The 18677-nt window shown below is 46.2% G+C and overlaps 1 protein-coding gene across 4 annotated transcripts in view; it reads right to left on the bottom strand.

Moving 5' to 3' along the window:
- The window catches only part of MMRN1 (multimerin 1), a 68087-nt gene that overhangs the window by 29109 nt on the left and 20301 nt on the right, over nucleotides 1-18677 (bottom strand). For all 4 annotated transcript variants that reach the window (XR_014515530.1, XR_014515531.1, XM_083458600.1 and 1 more), the window contains exons 2-4: nucleotides 18305-18424; nucleotides 13506-13612; nucleotides 1646-1756 (exon numbers count right to left, since the gene is read on the bottom strand). Coding sequence is in view for 2 of the 4 variants with exons in the window: in XM_083458600.1 (XP_083314726.1) it covers nucleotides 1646-1756; nucleotides 13506-13612; nucleotides 18305-18424 (338 nt within the window). In the remaining 2 variants the exon portion in view is untranslated. The remainder of the gene's footprint in view (nucleotides 1-1645; nucleotides 1757-13505; nucleotides 13613-18304; nucleotides 18425-18677) is intronic.

Raw genomic sequence — 18677 nt, 5'->3', positions numbered from 1 at the left:
CTATTGAGGAGCATAGCCAGGGGTTTGGGAAAGGGACATGGCCTAGGAAGAATTCTGAGGGCCATATTTGGCCCCTGGGCATGAGTTATCTGAACTCTGGTTTAAACAAAGGCATTATACTCCTGCATTTTACCCCCCAAAATTGATCTAGCTGCCTTTCTGCGAACAGTAGATTGCACCACAAAAAAGCACAGCTTGTTATCTCTGGACCACTGAATGGAATCAGCTTGGGGGTTCTTTTGGGTCCTTTGCTGTTGTTGATACTCAGATGGCCTCAAGTGGCATGGAGTGCCTTCCATCAGCTTCAGCTGGTGGCACAAGTGCGTCTAACTTCTGTTGTCTATGTTCTAGTAACCTCTAGGTTATATTACTGCAACATGTTCTGCATAGGGCTGCCTCTGAAGATGGTTTGGAAACTTCACCTGGTGTAGAATTCAATAGCCAAGTTGCTCACAGATGGAGCAGGTTGTATTAATCCTGGCCCGACTGCACAGGCTGCTGATTAGTTTCTGGGCACAATTCAAAGTGCTGGCTTTGACCTATAAAGCCTTAAATAGCTAAGAACCACAGTACATCAAGGAGTGCCTCTCCCATGTGCACCATTCCAGACTCTATCATCATCATCTAAGGCCTTTTGTGTGACTCCTCCGCAAGAGAGGGTGGCAACACAAGAACAGGCCTTTTCTGCAGTGACCCCCCATTTGTAGAATGATCTCCCCAGGGAGCTTCAGCTGGCACCTTCATTTAGGCACCAGGTAAAAATGTCCCTCTTCAACCTGGTGTTCAGCCGATTAACATCCCGTACCCTTTCAAATGTGTTTCTGGGTAGGGGCAAGGGCAAGGGGGGCTATTGGTTTGTTCTGTTCTTGTTTTTATTATGTATTTCGGGGTTTTTTTTGTCTTGCATTTTTATGTTTTGAACTGCCCTGTGATCTACGGATTTAATAAATAATGGTAACAGTAACCAACAGCCAGTGCCCACTCCCAGTTTTGCAGGCCCCTTGGTCCAGATGTCCTCACCTTGCCACTGTCATCACTACCCATTGCATTCTCCCCGAATCTGCACCAGAACCCAGAAGGAGAGGACAAGGCAAGCCGAAGCCCTTGCTCCTTTCTGTTATGTATGCCCATTCATTGCTCTGCTCATGGATTTGCATCTGTAGCCCTGCCCGCAACCTTCATGCACCTGGAGAGAACAGACAGAGACCTCAAGGAGAAAGACACCTGACGGTGTCCCCTTCCCTGGCTGCAGTGTAGGCCGGATTATACGAGCCCTTGCCCCTGGCCCTGGAACCACCAGCAGAAAAGATTGGCCATTAGCAATCATTTAACATATGTCACCGCAGCCCCTGACTTTATATTGCTTTTGTTGTTCCTTATCGGGCTGTTGTATCCAATAATGTCGTCCTGGAAAATGAATTTCCCACCAAGTGCGGCGGTGCCCGTGTAAGCCCATTCTCTATCAATATTCTGTTTTGCCCCCTCACCTTTCTGAGCAGACCCCACAAAGGAAAACAAGATTGCAAGAGACTCCAATGCTTCATCACATCGCTTTCAGTGGCCGGGGGGATTTCTTTTGTTCTGGTTTTAATAAATAGTGTTGACAATGATTGTGTTAGGGACTGCAGTAATTACAACCGCTGACCTGGGTCGCTGGGATCCTGCTGTTGCTGCTCTGGGCTCCCTGGCGTCCCCCCGCCGACAGCTGCGTTGCTCTCCGCTTGGTTGCTGTGTAGAAGCAATTGATCCTGTTGGGCTAAAACGGGGGAGAAGAATAAGGGTGAGCGAAACATTCGGCGTGACTAATTCACCCAGTACGCGGCAATATCATCGCCGGTGCACTCCGGTGCCCCCCAGCTCTTAGTCAGCTAAATCCTAATCGTTTGTGCTGATTCCCGAGTTAGCTGCTTTGCCCATCTGGACCACATGCTATGCCACCATATTGGTGGGGGATAGTGAATGGCTTTAATTCTTACCAGAGAGGATTATAAGTGTCTCCTTCAGGTTGCAATTGATTGTGATTTGCAGGAGCTCGTGCTAATGCAAGGTTCGCCCTCCCTTATCATTAGGAACACTTGGAGAGCGGCGAGATTAATGTTGAAGTGGAGGCTTAAAGAAGGGCATAGAGCAAGCCCCACATAGTAATTACATCGTGCCCATTGCTCAGCTCCAGTGATCATGGGGAAGAGTAATCCAGGTAATGGGCCCGTATTAGGAATGCCATGGAAGTGTGCGAGGTTTAGATCTGGAATTCAGCTATGCCCTTTCACAATGCTCAGCGGATTTCTGAGCTACTAGATGTAAATCTGCAGCACACTTGGGGGTGGATATTTGCTGGAATTTTGGGGGACAGAGAGACAGAATCTTACTGAGGCTTGGACTAACCTAGCTGACCTTTGTGTTGTCTGTGAAACGTTCACTATGGGATTCAGGTTCCACACACAGATATGGAAAACTGAGTGGTTTATTTAACCAGGTTATGTGCCGCTCCCTGGCTGATGTCCCAAGCACAGGCCCACAGCAAGGTTTTTCCTATTCTAAGAGAAGACATGAAAAGGGGAGTTTATATTTAAGAGGGCAGCGTACAGTTAATTCAGCATTCCTGAATATAACAGACTTTCTATGGAGAGAGAGAGAGAGGGAGAGAGAATTTGGGAACCTGAAAATGCCTGTGATTTGAAAACTCCAGTTCTCATTGTCACTGAATGCTGAGGACACTCTTCTGGAAGATAGATGAGAACTCTATTATCTCTCTTCTTAAGCAAGAACAGAACTGACTCCGCTCAGATGCATCTAAGTCCAGTGCCACCTAGTGACTAAGCTACAAAATGGCACTATCCACCCAGTCGCTAATGCAGGACAAATAATGTCAATTTTAGTTTGATTAAGTCAGGTTGCTATTGACTTGATTGGCAGTCCAGTCCACGTCCAGTTTAAACTTGAAGAGCCCTAAGAAAGGAGAGCATCAGGGACCTTGAAGATGCCCATCAACAGTCAGTACCTGGACAGCAGACCAAATAGGCACACACTGGTCACCTGGTCCCAGTCCCTGTTCTTCCCGTCTCTAGGGAGATACATTATAATCTCTCATTGTGGGACTAGTAAAGCTTCTAGTGACATTGTCAAGTGTGCGATGGAGCCCAGCTCAAAACAGAATCAAGCTAAAGTGATGCATTTCCTATAATTTATCCAGCAATCTTGAAAATATATATAGCATTTTACTCAAGCTCATTCTGAATCGAGACAGGGGGAGTTTGCCCATCATCACTAATAATATCACTCTCTGTGCTCTAGATAAGAATGAAGAATAATTAAATCTGTATTCAGCAGTTACCCAAGGGGCATGCAAGAGAACCATATCATTTTTAATAACGAAGGAACAAAATTGCACTCCAGATACTTGAGAATACTCTGAACTGATCTCTTCAGAGAGGCCCTTTCCAGTGAGTGTGAGCAGCAGGGATTCTACAGTAAATTGCCACAGTGCTGGCAATGCGTTTTCTGTTTTATGGAAATGGGTTATCATTTATTTGTGCATATACTATTGCACTGTTTACACAGCACATCTCACTACAATGGTAAGGATGACACCAAGCTGCAATGCTTGGGATTTCTGTATTGCCAGTCGAGACGTCAAGGTGCATGTTGTATCAAGCAAATCAGAACTCAGCTGTTATAGCTGTTTTGGGATACTGAGAGGAGGGGGAGGCCAGACTCAGTTTGAGGGATCTGTTGACATAATGTGCTTTGGTAGGTGCCCATGGACCCTGAAGGACTTATCTGGTAATAGGCAATAGCAATGCTCCAATGAGCACTGGGCAGGCATCTTGGAAACACCATATATTTCCCACAATGCCCTGGAGCAGGGGTAGGGAATATTTCGCAGTCTGAGGGCCGCATTACTTTTGGGACAACCTTTCAAGGGCCATATGCCAGCGATGGGCAGTTTCTATCTCATTAACTAGCTCATTCTAAGCTGACTGGCAGCAGTTCTCTGTGGCTTCAGACAGAGATGTTTACCAGCCATATAAAGACATACCAGAGATTGACCTTCAGGCCCTTTGCTTGTAAAGAAAGAGCTCTACCAGTGAGCTGTGAGCCACCTCAGCCACACACACGGGACATTTCTGAGCACATTTGTTGTCGGGGGGGGGGGGGAGATATCCTTCTGTAAATATATCCCCATTTGTAATTTCATCAATCAAAGTCATACACATTTCAGTTGAGAGTAGCTGGCATTTGAGCAGGCACCAGCAGCGGCTGCTGGCTCTGAGCACCAAGAAGGATGAATGCGGAGCCATAGCAAAATCTCCACGTATCCTTGAAATATATCCCAGCTGGAATTATGAAAAGAGGAAGGATTTCAAATGAAGGGTGCTCACTAAAAATGAGCATTACATGCTGGCAAAATCAGTATCATGAGCCACGTAGTTTTGAACCTTGGCCATCTCACTAGCTTGTGCTGTCATTTAAAATGCTATGTTCCGCTCAGGGTAGAAGAGTCAGATCACTCATTTGTTGCAGGCAGAAAGCAGCCCCCATGGGTGGGTCAGGGGAGAAAAAGCAGTCACTGTGAGAAAAATTATATTGTGCACTAGCCTAGGGGGTGGAGGGAAAGTCATCCAGGGCAGATACTAATGTGGACCTATCTAATTTGCAAATTCTGAACCAGGATGCAATGCAGCTATCCTATGAAATAAGCACGTCTAATCTGGAAATGCACACTAAATGTGTACAGATTTCCATGCAGACATCTTTTGTTTTTTCGTTTTTGTTTTTTAAATGCAAATGGGTGTGAAAATGAACCAAAAGAAACTTAAGCTCAGAAAGCTGAGAAGCTGAGAGAAAGTAGAATTGGCAGATCTCCATGGAATGATCAGCGCAGCAGTTCTCTTGCTGGAAGCAGCAGGTAGGAACATTACACCAGTTCTGAAAGGCCTACAGTGGCTCCCAGTACATTTCCGAGCACAGGTCGAAGTGTTGGTGCTGACCTTTAAAGCCCTAAACGGCCTCGGTCCAGTATACCTGAAGGAGCGTCTCCACCCCCATCGTCCAGCTCCAAGGGCCTTCTGGTGGTTCCCTCACTGCGAGAAGTGAGGTTACAGGGAACCAGGCAGAGGGCCTTCTTGGTGGTGCCTGCCCTGTGGAACGCCCTCACATTAGGTCAGGAAATAAACAACTATCTGACTTTTAGAAGGCATCTGAAGGCAGCCCTGTTTAGGGAAGTTTTCAATGTTTGATGGTTTATTGTGCTTTTAATTCTGTTGGGAGGTCCCCAGATGGGTGGGGTATAAATAAATCATCATCATCATCTGCCTTTTCAGTCCTACTCTGTATTGCCTACACTGAATGGCAGATTCAGTGCCATTCAGAAAATGAGTCTTTTTCAGCCCTGCCTGGAGAGGCCAGGAAATGAACCTGTGAATTTATGCATGCAAGGCAAATGCTCTACCACTGAACGTCTTTCTGTGTCACCATGCCTATTCTCTCTCAAAAAAGTTACAATGTACACCATCCTGCCCAACTTCTGATCCCCCAAGTCCAAGGCAAATGCACAACCCCTGATATAAATTGCCATTTGCCAGGTGCCGGAGAAGCCTTCTCTTCTTACAGTCCCAAGCAGCAGCAAAGGCAGAAGGTTTGAGCCCCTGGAGAACCACCATTCATGGTGAGTGAACAGTGCTTCGCTTGGTAGGTTGCAAAGCATACAGCAACATATTTACACAGAAGGTTGCTAAATATTAGAGCCTAGTGAAAGAGTTTGCTGGGGGCACGGGAGGAAGAAGAAAGAGAAAAGTCACCATGGATCTCAGCTATGACCTTAAACTGAATTTAAATAAAGAGGGGGACCTTTCTCTAGGTACAAAAGGATTAAGGAAAATAGTTTGACTCTCCATCCCTGCCCTCTTATCTTAGTTTCAACAGATCCACTGGGCTTGCTGCTGTTTGCAGATAAATGCCTCGGGGGTCACAGGGTTGCCAGGAAGAAAGAGACAAGGGAGCTGAGGTTTGTCGCTCGGTTGACATGATTTCTAACTCCTTCTGCTGTTTGTTATAGGAAAGGCAGCTTAATATTGGGACCCAGTTCAAAAATCTAGTATCTCTGTCACCTGAAGGATCAAGCAGTTGCAAAGAGGATATTTTAAAAGCTCTGATTCAATCAGCATTTGTGCGTTTCCGCATTTCGAAGGTGTGGACCTAGCTTTAAGTTTCCTGAAGGCACCCCACATTTGCACTTTTTCTGTCTCTGTCGCTTCCTCCTCTAGTACTTTGAATATATGAGGCAATGCCTTTTACAGCTGGTCCATCTTGCCTGCTGTTAGCCACTCTGGCTAACATAAGAAGAGCCGGCTGGATCAGGACGAAGGGGCCCATCGGGTCAAGCATCCTGTTCTCTCAATGGCCAATCAGATGCTTGCGGGGAACCCTCAGACAGGAGCCGAGCACAAGAGCATTTTTCTCCCCTCTGGTTTCCAGCATCTCCAACTGTGGAGACAGAGCATAGCCATCACGGCTAGTAGATGTTAATAGCCTTGGCCTGCACAACTTTGTCTAATCCTCTTTTAAAGCCATCCAAGATGGTGGGCATCATTGCCTCCTGTGGGAGTGAGTGTCATAGTTGTATTATGTGCTGCATGAAGAAGTACATTCTTGCATCTGTCCTGAATCTTCCAACATTCAGCCTCATTGGATGTCCATGAGATGTCCCAGGTTGAATCCTCAGGTAGGGTGGATGGCCCAGTGGTCCGGCTCAGGATAAGGAAGTTTCCTGTGTTCCTATTGTGCTGGGCCCAGGGGTAACCCAAGTAACGCGGTCCAGGTCCGGTCCCAAATCCAAGGGTTCCGCGAGGAGTCAGTCCGACAGGACCAAGGCAGGACACGAGGCAGGAAACAGGCAAGGTCAGGCACAGGATCACAGGCAGGTTCTGGCAAACAGCAACATTGCTCCCGCAACCTGGGGCCTTTTATCCAGCAGCCTTTTATCTCTGCTGGGGTAGTGGCAGGTACTGACTCACCTCCCTGTCTCACCCAAAGGCGAGCACTCCTCCTGCGAGTACTCAGGTCTCTCCTTCTCTCAGACCTCAGTCTCTGCAGCTCAGGAGACGTCGGTGGGTTACTAGACCCAGAGGCCACCTCAGCCTCTCCTGACCAAACCGGTAGTGGAGTAGCTGTAAGTGATGGCCCAGCTGAAGGCAACGAGGTAATCCCCACATCTGGAGCCAGGGCAGGCTCAAGCCTCTGACTCGGCCCAGCTAGTGCTTGTTGCAGGGGAACCTGTGCAGACTGGGGCTCTTCAGAATCAGGCCCCAGATTTTGCCTCAGCTGCCCCTAGATTTTTCATCCCATGTGGACCCTTCCTCCTTAGGAGACCCCTGATTACTAAGGCAGCCAGGTGGGATGAGGGGCCAGGAGGATGCAATCCTGTGGCAATGAGACTCTTTGTGTTGCCTTTGAACCACTGTGGATTTCTCCAAGTTTCTGTTGAACTGGGGCTCTTATCAGGGCCCCAAGCCTCTTTCTCAGAAGAGGTGTTTCCAGGGTCTGGGTCAGACAAGATTTTGGCAGGTGTCTCCTAGCTGACTCTCAGGCACCTCCCAGGCTCGCGTCCTTCCTGACTGACAGATAGGATGACGGTATCCAAAATGCAGGAGCCCCAGGACGAACAAGCCTTCCAGATGACACAAATACCTTCTATCTGCTGTAATTGCAGAAAGCAACAATTAGGTGCTCCACAGGGGCGTGTGAGATCTAGCTGTCCTCAAAGCCTATCATAGCAGCAGTCAAGGCTGCAATGTAAGCTGGAGGCTCGGCTCACATTCTCAGTGGCCGCTGTTATCTTCATAAGGCCGTAGCTGTCAACAGGAGTTAAATACTTGCATTCATCCCAATTAATTACATAGGATTTATCAGGTGGCAGCGTGACGATACAATCTGTGACGGGGGGAATCAGTTACTCTCCGGCGATAAAGGGCCACCTGATGGATGTCCTTTTATTCTTCCGCTTACCATTCTTTTGTTCCCAAATATACGGGCTGCCAATGTGAAGGTGCTTCCCCCGCCCCCCAGTCAATCCTTGCAGCACCCTCCTAATTAAATCAGCTAGGTGGCTGCTTTGAGATATGATGCAGATTTCACAATCCCCTCTCTTCCTTTCAGCTTCGCACGCACCCTTTAAAGGTGGACTATTTCACATAATACCCAGAGGCAAGCATGGGTTTGCCACTGAGTGTACAGTTAATAGCTGCAGCCAATCGTGACTCTGGGGTGAGCATGCATCTGATAAGTTCCTCTTTGTATCTCTTGCACTTCGTATTTTTCAGGTCCGCTCTTCAAGGAGGTGCCAAAGCTCACAGAAAGAGTGCCTGCTTTTCATTCTGTAGTCACAGTTTTAAACCCCAGCATTTCCAATTCAAATGACTAGGTAGCAGGAAATATCCCTGCCCGAGACCACGGAGAGATGCTGCTGTTCAGAGGAGACGATATGGGGCTAGATAGAGGAAAATATGTTCTATGGCACTTTCCTATGTTCCAATTAAAATATATTAGGCTATACCACCTGGGTTGGAAGTGAGAGCTGGACCATAAAGAAGGCTGATCGCTGAAGAATTGATGCTTTTGAATTATAGTGCTGGAGGAGACTCTTGAGAGTCCCATGGACTGCAAGAAGAACAAACCTATCCATTCTTAAGGAAATCAGCCCTGAGTGCTCACTGGAAGGACAGATTCTGCAGCTGAGGCTCCAATACTTTGGCCACCTCATGAGAAGAGAAGACTCCCTGGAAAAGACCCTGATGCTGGGAAAGATGGAGGGCACAAGAAGAAGGGGACGACAGAGGACTAGATGGTTGGATAGTGTTCCCGAAGCTACCAGCATGAGTTTGACCAAACTGCGGGAGGCAGTGGAAGACAGGAGTGCCTGGCTTGCTCTGGTCCATGGGGTCACGAAGAGTCGGACACGACTAAACGACTAAACAACAACAACATACCACCTGGGTTAGCACAGCTGGTAGAGCATGAGCCTCTTAATCTCCAGGTTGTGGGTTTGAGCCCCATGTTGGGCAAAAGATTCTTGCCTTGCGGGGGGTCATCTAGTCCAATGACCCTCAAGCTCCCTTCCAACTCTACAATTCTATGATTATTCTATCTGACATATTTAAAGCTCTAGGATACCACTTTAAACAGTCATGGCTTCCCCCAAAGAATGCTGGAAAGTGGTGTTTTGTTAAGGGTGCTACAGTTCCCAGGGTGGTTGAACCATCCATCCCTCTTCCCGGAGAACTCTGGGAACTCTCATTCTGCAACAGCGACTGATAATGGGGAGCACATCTAAAAGTAGTGTGATTCCCCTTAGAAGTCGTTTCATTGACTGCTTACACCGGTTTAATAAATCCCCAATGAATTTTGTAGACGGGCTTGTAGACTCTTAATTCTTCTCCTTTGTCTGCTGCTCTATACTGCAGTTGGCCTCCTGTTATTGTGAACATTATACAGCCATCTACTGGGAAAAGTCTATAAATGTTGAGCTTTTCGTCTTCTGTTTAGAATTAGTCGCAGGACTGAAAATTCTTTGCACCTGACAAAAACAGGTTCTGTTGAAAGGACTCCCACGTGGGTTTTCAGAAACATTTATAGATAGATAGATAGATAATATTTATTACGGCCATAGGCCCATACAGGTAAAAACAACACATAAGTGACAGCTTGTGCCATGGGGAAAAGAAAAAACAGTCGCTAAAACACCACTATAACAAAACATTTATATTTAATTAGTTAATTAGTTGCCTTTTCTATGGGTCCCAAGGCAATTTGCAAAAATACCGCAAAGACAACTAAAAAACAGTTTTTTAAAAACCATGTAAACAACTGAGGATTTGGTTTAAAAACAACACAACATGAACCCCAAAGGCAGAGACTTTTTCACTGAGCTCGAAAAACTTGTCAAAACAAACATGTATTCAGCTGTACCCAGTAAGTAGAGGAATTCTTTTTCACAGAAGTGGGATAGTCACACAGAAAGCCCCACTCTGAGTTACTATGCAGCAGACCTCTGAAATTTTGGGAAGCCAAAGAGAAATTCTGCCGTATTGGAGCTCAGATGTTAGACTCCAACTCCCAATACTGTAAGAGGCAGGAAACATCCATAGCACATTTGGGCTAGCAACATGCATTTATGTTTTCTGTAGCTCCTAAGACAGAACCTTCCCAATAAATTTCACTTGTCTTACTTTAACTTTTCTAGTTTCACTTGAAATTCTCACTTGAGCAGAAACTTCCAAGCCTGCCTTGAGATTTTGCTTAAATAAACTTTGCTGGCTTTCAGAATCTGAAGGCCTGTTGCCATTTGGAATTTGCATCCAGGGGGGAGAGAGAGAGATGCCAACATGGTGGGTGAGAAGCAAATTTCAAAATTGGGGCACGGTGCCTTGCCGAAAAAGAAGGAGGAATGTTTCATCAAAGAAGAGGGCTTTCCTAAAATTTTCATACCCTGATTTATATGCATAAATGCAACTTTAGAAACTATATAATTTAAATAGAAATTCAATACCTCTTACTATAGTGAGGAAGACTCTGACTAGCTGACCTGTGTGCACCTGCTCAGGGTTCATTCAGATGCAGGGACTATCACATTAGTGTTCCATTTTGTTAATAGGTAGATTGTGGGCCAGAAAAATGGTTGAAGGGGAGGCATATTAACCTCAGGAAGATGTACTAGGAAGATGTGTGCTCTTCCATACCCTTGTGGAGCCCTCATTCCTTTCAGTGGTACTGTGACCTTAGACTTGTGGTCCTCCCGATGTTGTTGGACTACAACTCCCATCACCCCCACTGACCATTCCTCACACTGGCTGGGGCTGGAAGGAGTTGTAGTCCTACAACATCCGGAGGACCACAGGTTCCGCATCCCTGTCTTAGCCAATCAGCACCTCTGAAGGACAACCTCAAGTTCATCAATCCCAATAAAATTTCCCAGCAAGGCACTGCTTATCCACGGTGGACATCACAGTGGTTGCTATGGCTTGGATACAGCACATCCCTTCTGTTCAGGTAAGCAGACCTTCCGTCCTGTAGAGCACATGGAAGTGAAGCAAGGAAATGTTGTTTTCTCTGGTTGCCCCCTCCTTTTGGACTGGCCCCTGCAACTTCCCATAGGGAAGGGCCTTTGCTCAGTAGCAGAGCACATGCTCTGCATGCAGAAGCCTCTGGGTTCAATCCCCAGTATCTCTAGGTCCCAGGCCCTAAGGAAGTTAGATTATCCTCCACCAGGGCCAGGGCCTTCTCAGTGATGGCTCCGACCTGGTGGAATGCTCTGTCCCATGAGACCAGGGCCTTGCAGGATTTAACCTCCTTCCACAGGGCCTGTAAGACAGAGCTATTCCGCCTGGCTTTCAACTTGAACTTAGCCTGATCTTTTATTCCCCTTCCTTCCTTCCCCCTCCCCTTTTTATGAAGATTACCTGCTCTGGGATCCCACAGCTAATTCTCCCCTGGTTTCCACACTAGCCCAAATTGGACTAATTTAGCCAGCTAGCCCTGGTCATCACCTAATGTTTATTGGATGGATTTTCCCCCTAAATTGATTTTTGAATTCTGAATTTATTGTTATTTGTGTTTTATGCTGTTTTTTGTTGCATCAATTAAGTGTTTTAAATTTGTTGTTAGCCACCCTGAGCCCCGTTTTTGAACGGGGAAGGGTGGGGTATAAATAAAAAATTATTATTTATTATAGGTAGGGTTGCTAAATATCCCTTCCTAAAACCCATAGAGCTGCTTCCAGTTAGTGCAAACAATACTGAGATGGATGGACCAATGGTCAGGTGGTTGCCTATGCTCCTATTTTCTTCTGGATTATCTCCCAACCCTTCAGAGTAGGCTTTCTTTTTTGGGTTGGGGGGCAAAAGGGAAACCTGAAGCCCAAGATCAAACTCATGCTCATGGAACTGTGGCTATTGCCCAGTAATAACAAGAGCAACAAGCCTCCTTCCTTGGAGGTTTTCAAGCAGAGGTTGGATGGCCATCTTTCATGGATACTTTAGCTGAGATTCCTGCATTGCAGGGGTTTGGACTGGATGATCCCTGGAGGTCCCTTCCAACTCTACCATTCTTTGATTCTATGAAGCCTTGAAAACATTTTAGATCCATGTTGCCTGCGATCCCAGATGTAAAAGCATGACGAACAAACAGTCCCCATTAGAGTTAATCCAAAACATCTACCTTCTTTCAGCCATGTATAAGAGAGACTCTTGTTTCCACAGGGGATTCCCGTGCTGCCGCCGCCAGTATTAAGATTTCCTTCTCTTAGATGCGAACGGCAGTGACTTCTCTACATTTTTGCCCATAAATTTTTAATCACAGCCTCTTCTCTACCGCCGATGATTGAGTTCCCTACCGCAGCTAATGGCATTTCTTGTAATATTCATCCATTTAAAATATGTATGTGGATGCCATATCTTATTTTTCAAGGGGAGCTTGTATAAGGCCACGAGCAAGTAATAGCAGTCGCAAGCCTGTTAAACCACGACACACTTGCCATATGTTTGATCACGGGCGCAGTCGTAAAATACAGGACTCCCTGTCTCAAGCAGGCAATGTTTCACACAAGGTCGGTGCAATAGTCTGCGTGGCATTTTGCCATCTGCCTCAATCTTAATCCAAATGAAGCCCCGGCTATAAATTTAGTTTGACTTCAATGGGAATGGGATTGAGTGTCTAAATGTATGCCCTCTGGCTGAAATACATTCAGAGACAGCGTACCTTAAAAAGTCAGGGGGGTCAAGCTACTCTAGGGGGATTAATTTTTAAACAAGAGGCATTTGCTGAGTAATTACTTTATGAAATGGTTCTTTGAACCAGACAGGCTTCTTCTGCTAGGGCCAAACTAACCACCGTACTAACCAGAGGCACCATCTTCTCCGGATGATTGAGGGGGTCCAATGCAATGTCCTGGTGTCATGTGGCCAGCATCACATGACATCCTGACAACTTGTGCATGACATTCTGAGGAGCCATGGGGTGGAGATGAAAACCCTCTGAACATTGAGGGGGGTCAGTTCCCTCAGAAAATAAATTGGGATGGGGCAAAAGTGCCTCGGCCCCTAGGAGTTGGCGGCTGTGATACTATACTGAAGATTCATTCCTTTGCTGTGCCTGATTTATTAGGATCAGCTGGGATTAAGACCAGACTCTTCCTGGTTTGTCCAAGACTCCCGCAGAGCCAATCCAAGACATTCTGCTGCCTGTTCAAAGGTGACCCCCATTAAACATCCAGAACCCAAACAGACCGACAACATTGCTAACGTGACAGCATCCTTCACTGTACCTGACAAGCATGGGATGATGGGAGTTGTAGTTCAGCAACATCTGGTGGGCCAGAGAATCCCCACACCTGATCTGGAAGGGCTTCCATTTCCATCTGCTGCAAGCAGATTCCCTCCTGCTTCCAGCCATTTTGTAGCCAGGTCAGATTGCTTGCCAGGAAGGGTTAATATTTCCATCGCTTCCCATACCTTTGGGCTGGCACGTTGCTCCGCTGTATCCGGGGCAGCACTTCCAGTCCAGTGATGTCACTATCATATGTTTGACCCTGTAAGCTTGGCGAGTCCTTGACTGGGAGCTGCAAGGTGATTTGGAAAGCAAACGTTAGCGGGGCTCTGTCTCAGATGAATGGACATGATACAGGATGATACATCAGTAATAGGCCACTGAGGGATTATTTTTGAAGTCTATTGATTGCGTCCTGTACAAGACCACAAGCAAACGCTTTTACAGAACAGCCTCGTGTCAAACCTAGTGAAAATAAAGACCTCAGGAGCACAGCTGAAATTAAGAGTTGAGGCAGGGGGGTGGTTTTATTTATTTATGTAGGCATTGATTTAAAATACTTAGCCACTCTTCAGCGAAAGATCTTGGAGCAGCTTCCAAAGTTGGGCAATGGAATGTTAAAACCATATTTTTTATAATAAAAAAATCCCACAAAGATAACAAGATACAACAGAGCAATAAGAAAGCAATATAAACCCACTAAAAAGATATCAAGCTATTAGAAGGCCTGGGCAGCTTATATAGGTTTTATCTGACCAAAAAATAAAATAAAGAAATGAAGGGGGTGTCTCTGGGGAGAGTCTTCCAGAGATGAAGAGCCGCAACTGAAAAGGCCCTGTTTCCTGTCAACATCCACCCATCGACACCAAAGAGATTAAAAGCAGAGCCATGGGGGCTTTTCTTAATGCTCAGGCACGTTCATGAAAGAAAGGGCACTCCTTCATGTCTCTGGAAGGCAGAAATTTGGGGTGAATAGTAGATGTCAGCATCTTATATAATGTACAAACCAAATCCCGAGGATCCCCCCTCTGTCAGGAGCAGATGCCAGGAGCCAGTCAGCAATAACTTGCATAGTTTCAGTGAAGTTAAGTCTTTATTCAAAGAAACAAGACAGCTCAGGATGTCAAGTCTAGAGAGTACAGCAACTCTTCCCGTAGAACTTGCCCTTATGAGGCAGTTGCCAAGACTAAAGGCTCCTGCCTCCCAACAGTCAGCTATGTCTCCTCCTCTCCAGGGCTTTTTCCAAGCAATCGGAGACTGTGCCTGCATACCTGTCATTGCTCCTCCTGCTTCATGCTTGTTGCAGCATGGGTGGGACACCTATGCCTCCCACAAGCATGACCCACCACTGCTTCGTGGCTACCCTCCTCTCCAGCCTCCGCTTCTGCCTCTGGTTCTGGACTGCTCTCTGCCACAGACTCTCCCTGCTCATTAAACCCTGTTGCCTCTTCATCTTCCGACACCTCCTCCTCCCAGGCTGCTCCCTCTGGCCACTCACTGTCATCCCAGCGCCAGCCCCCTGGCTCTGAGCCTTCTCACCTTTGGGGGTTCCCCAGATGGTGCCTCCCATTGTTCCGACTCCTGCCAGTCCATTACACCCTCCCACTTTAACCCAAGTCTTCCCGCACTGGTTGCATTTACACAATAAAACCTAAACCCTGCAAAACGTAATAGCCCAATGTGCACTGCCTGAAATCCAGTTTCATAGCCACCAACCCCTCTTGTTAATATGCTCAGTGATTTTGAATCTGGGAGGGCAAGAAGCAGGTGGGAAGCAGGGCCAATAAGGGTGTGTGGCTTGGGGGGAGTCCCAGGGGCCACAGAGAGAGCTTAGAGGGCCATCTGTGGAGCCCAGGCCAGAAGTTCCCCATCCCTGGCATGGATCATGTTCTGTTGGTCTGACTTGTCCTTGCTCCAGGTGCTTTATGAAGCAGAGAAAGGAGGTTGCAGGTTCTTCCTCGAGAAACCAGAAGACTGTGACAAATGCCATAGGAAAGGACGGTGCTCATTCCTTACTTGAAGGAAAATCTCATTAAAAACGAAAGGAGGGAAACAACAACTTAAATTAAAAAGCAAATTACATAAAAAAGCCATCCTATTTGTAGTCCTTGCCACAGAGGTTTCTGTTTGAATTTTCATTCCCTTCGCGGGGGCAAAAATGAGTGCTTGGGAGTGCAGTGGGCTAAGGGCAAACTGGGTAAATATTCATTTTTAAGTAGCTAAAATTATGCCTTGCGCTTCAGCATGACTATGAATAAGCAGCCCAGCAAATACGTGTCATTAAGAGCACGGAATTCAGTTCCAAAATATTCATGTCCACTCAACGCTTCCGCTCAAGTGAGTCCCCGGGAACCTTCTTGGTTTTCTAGAGGAACACATAATTAACGCAGAGATTTCTGAAAGCAAACTGCTACTTAGGTGTCTTCCTACTTATTTCTTACCAAAGGGGTCTGCCTAAGAAGGCCTTCGATGCAGAAGCACACACACTTGTGGTGTTGACATCTGGAATGCATGGCAAGGAACTTGCAGGACATCAACTGCCTTATAATGCCCATGCCAGTCATAGTCATCATTGTGCCCTCCAGATGTTGTCGGACTTCATCTCCCATCAGCCCTGGCCATGGGTCATGTTAGTTAGTCTGGAGGGCACTTAGTTATCCCTGGTGAATACTGAAAGGCTATAGCTCTCCAAGTGAATCTCACAATGCAAAACACAAGTTGTGGGCACCTGGTGTCCACACATCTCGGTGTGTGAGTTATGGCTTTGCGCTCAAGTAGTACAGCAGCCATGTTTGTTTGGGGAAGGCACTGTAGCTTAGTGGAAGGGCATCTGCTGTCCTCTGCCAGTCAATGCCTGTTATACATTATAATCCATTTTATCCATTTATGCTGAGCCTGATTAAAAACTCAAACACACAAAACTTGGCTTTAGAATCCATGCTAAAACCACAGCAGTAACCTCACAGCAATTATATGCTGTCAGTAGGTTTTCCAGCTGAATGAAAAGATCTGTGCCTCAGGCATTTGTTTTGTATGTTTTTTAAAACCTCTGTTCAGTTGCGCTTGTACTGTTTGTAAATTATTTTGGCTGTTTCTAAGGATATGTCTGTAATAGGGACATATGTGTGGAAGGCGAGTCACAGAGGTATTATTACAATGTGGCTTCTGTGGAAGAAGGTGGGATTTCATAGTGATGACTGGGAGGCGACTGGGCTGGCAAGAAAGTCTTCACATGGGCAGAGTAACAGGACCTGGAAGGCTCACTTGCTGCTGCTGCTGCTGCTGCTCTCCCACATAAGCCCTGTTGGATTGGGGCTTCCCTTTCCCTTATTGATGAAACGCTTGCCTGGAAAAAAGCCATCATCTTTATGATATAAGCACATGTACATCACATAGAATCATGGAATTGTAGAGTTGAAAGGGACCCCAAGAGAAATCTAGTCCAACTCCCTGAATGAAGGAATCACAGGTAAAGAATCCCTGTCAGATGGCCATCTGTTTAAAAGCCTCCAATGAAGGGGAGTCCAGTCTAATTCACACGTTACCTTAAAACATAAGCAGAACAAAGCATAATGTGCAAAGAGGGTCCTTCTTAGATGTGGTTGTTCCTGCATTCGGATGTAAGAAATAACCCCACCGCTATGCTTGAACTGAGTGTTGGTTTTGATGCTGAAACTCCTGTTGAGAAACTCCTGACTACCATGTGCTAATGAGTAAGCAAAATTACGTGAATGTACCATGCCATTGTAAAGAGAAGTCGTTTGCCAGCTGAGTATTTCAAAGGATTTTCCTCATCATGCCTTAAAGTCCCTTTCACATATATATTGATCTGCAAGGATAAATAAACTGTTCAGATTGCCTTGGGTTGTAAATCTGTTATCCTGTACTCAGCTCTTTTAGTTAAAATCTGAGCTAAAACTAATACTATAGCCTGACTTGACTCAAAGAAGAAAAGATTCTGAGACACAAATCTATGCCCAGTTGAAATACAGAATGGCTCTGGAATCAATCTCTCTCTCTCTTTCTCTCCTCATTCTTGGTCAGAGAATATCTCAGATTGAGCAAGAGAGACTTGAAAATTGAAAAAAAAAAGGGTATGAGTTTTATGAGAGGAGATGGTCTGGATTTTAAATTGCTCCGATGCCTCTGTTGTTTCTTAGGTATATGCAAACCTGCCACCTAGTGGGAAATGGTGAGTGTTTGGAACAGGTTTGTAAGGTACAGGGGGAAATTCACCAGTGGTGCAGTAGTAAGTTTTGAAATGCACAAGGAATTCATCATGGAGTTACGCTCACACAAAGAGTCTGTAGGCAGCTGTGCTGATCTCTCTCTCTCTCTCTCTCTCTCTCTCTCTCTCTCTCTCTCTGTGTGTGTGTGTGTTAGATAGGAGAGAGAGAGAGAGAGAGAGAGAGAGAGAGAGAAGGAGCATCTGAATTCTAGCTGCTGGAATTACAAGAGGGGAAAGGGCTTTCCCGCTCAAGTCCTATAAGCATCTGGTTGGCCATCATGAAAACACTATGTTGGACTCAATGGCCTTTGGCCTTTGACTGGATAGCCCAGCTGGTTAGAGCGTGGTGCTGATAACGCCAAGGTTGCAGGTTCGATCCCTGTATGGGATAACTGCATTGCAGGGGATTGGACTAGATGCTCAGGGTCCCTTCCAACTTTACAGTTCTATGATCCAGCAGGCCCCTTCTCAAGTTGTTACATGGCAAAATACCCATTTTATTAGGATCAGCTGAAAGTCACACAACAATTAGCTGGCAAAGGATTGTGTGGAGGTTCGTACATTGAATGTTGGTGAGGGATACCTGGGTTCTCATCCGTCATGAGCCATGAAGTTCAGCTGGATGACCTTGGGCCAATCACTTTCTACCTGATAAAAGGACTGTGTGCTGCAATGGACCAGTCCTCCAATTCATCACTTTGCAAGCTTATAAAAACCGGCATCCACTGGGACAGGTAGGGTGGAAGACAGCTATACCTTGATCCGCAGGGTCCTGCAATCCAGGTACATGGCTTGGCTCTGCCCGATGCATACGTTTCTATGTTGTCAACCACGATGGTGGGCTGGAGTCTTGTGTGAACGTAGGCACACCAGTTCCTGCGTAAATAGGAGGGAGGGAAAGCAAAATTGTACACAATTGATATCATAAATAAAAAAAAGATAAATGGGAATTGGGGGAACTCCATGCTGTGACTGTCTGTTGCTACATATGCCGTGAGTATCATGGACAAGTTGCTGGTCCTCACTGTGCTCTGAATTCCACCTACAAAATAGCCATAATTAAACGAGGGAGGTCAACAAGCCTCCCAGTGGCTCCACCCTGGATGCAGCTGTTTGCCAGGGAAGATGT

The sequence above is a fragment of the Podarcis liolepis genome (genome assembly GCF_965112155.1).
Source record: "Podarcis liolepis genome assembly, chromosome: 9".
NCBI lineage: Eukaryota > Metazoa > Chordata > Lepidosauria > Squamata > Lacertidae > Podarcis > Podarcis liolepis.
This window is presented reverse-complemented; position numbering and strand designations above follow the sequence as displayed.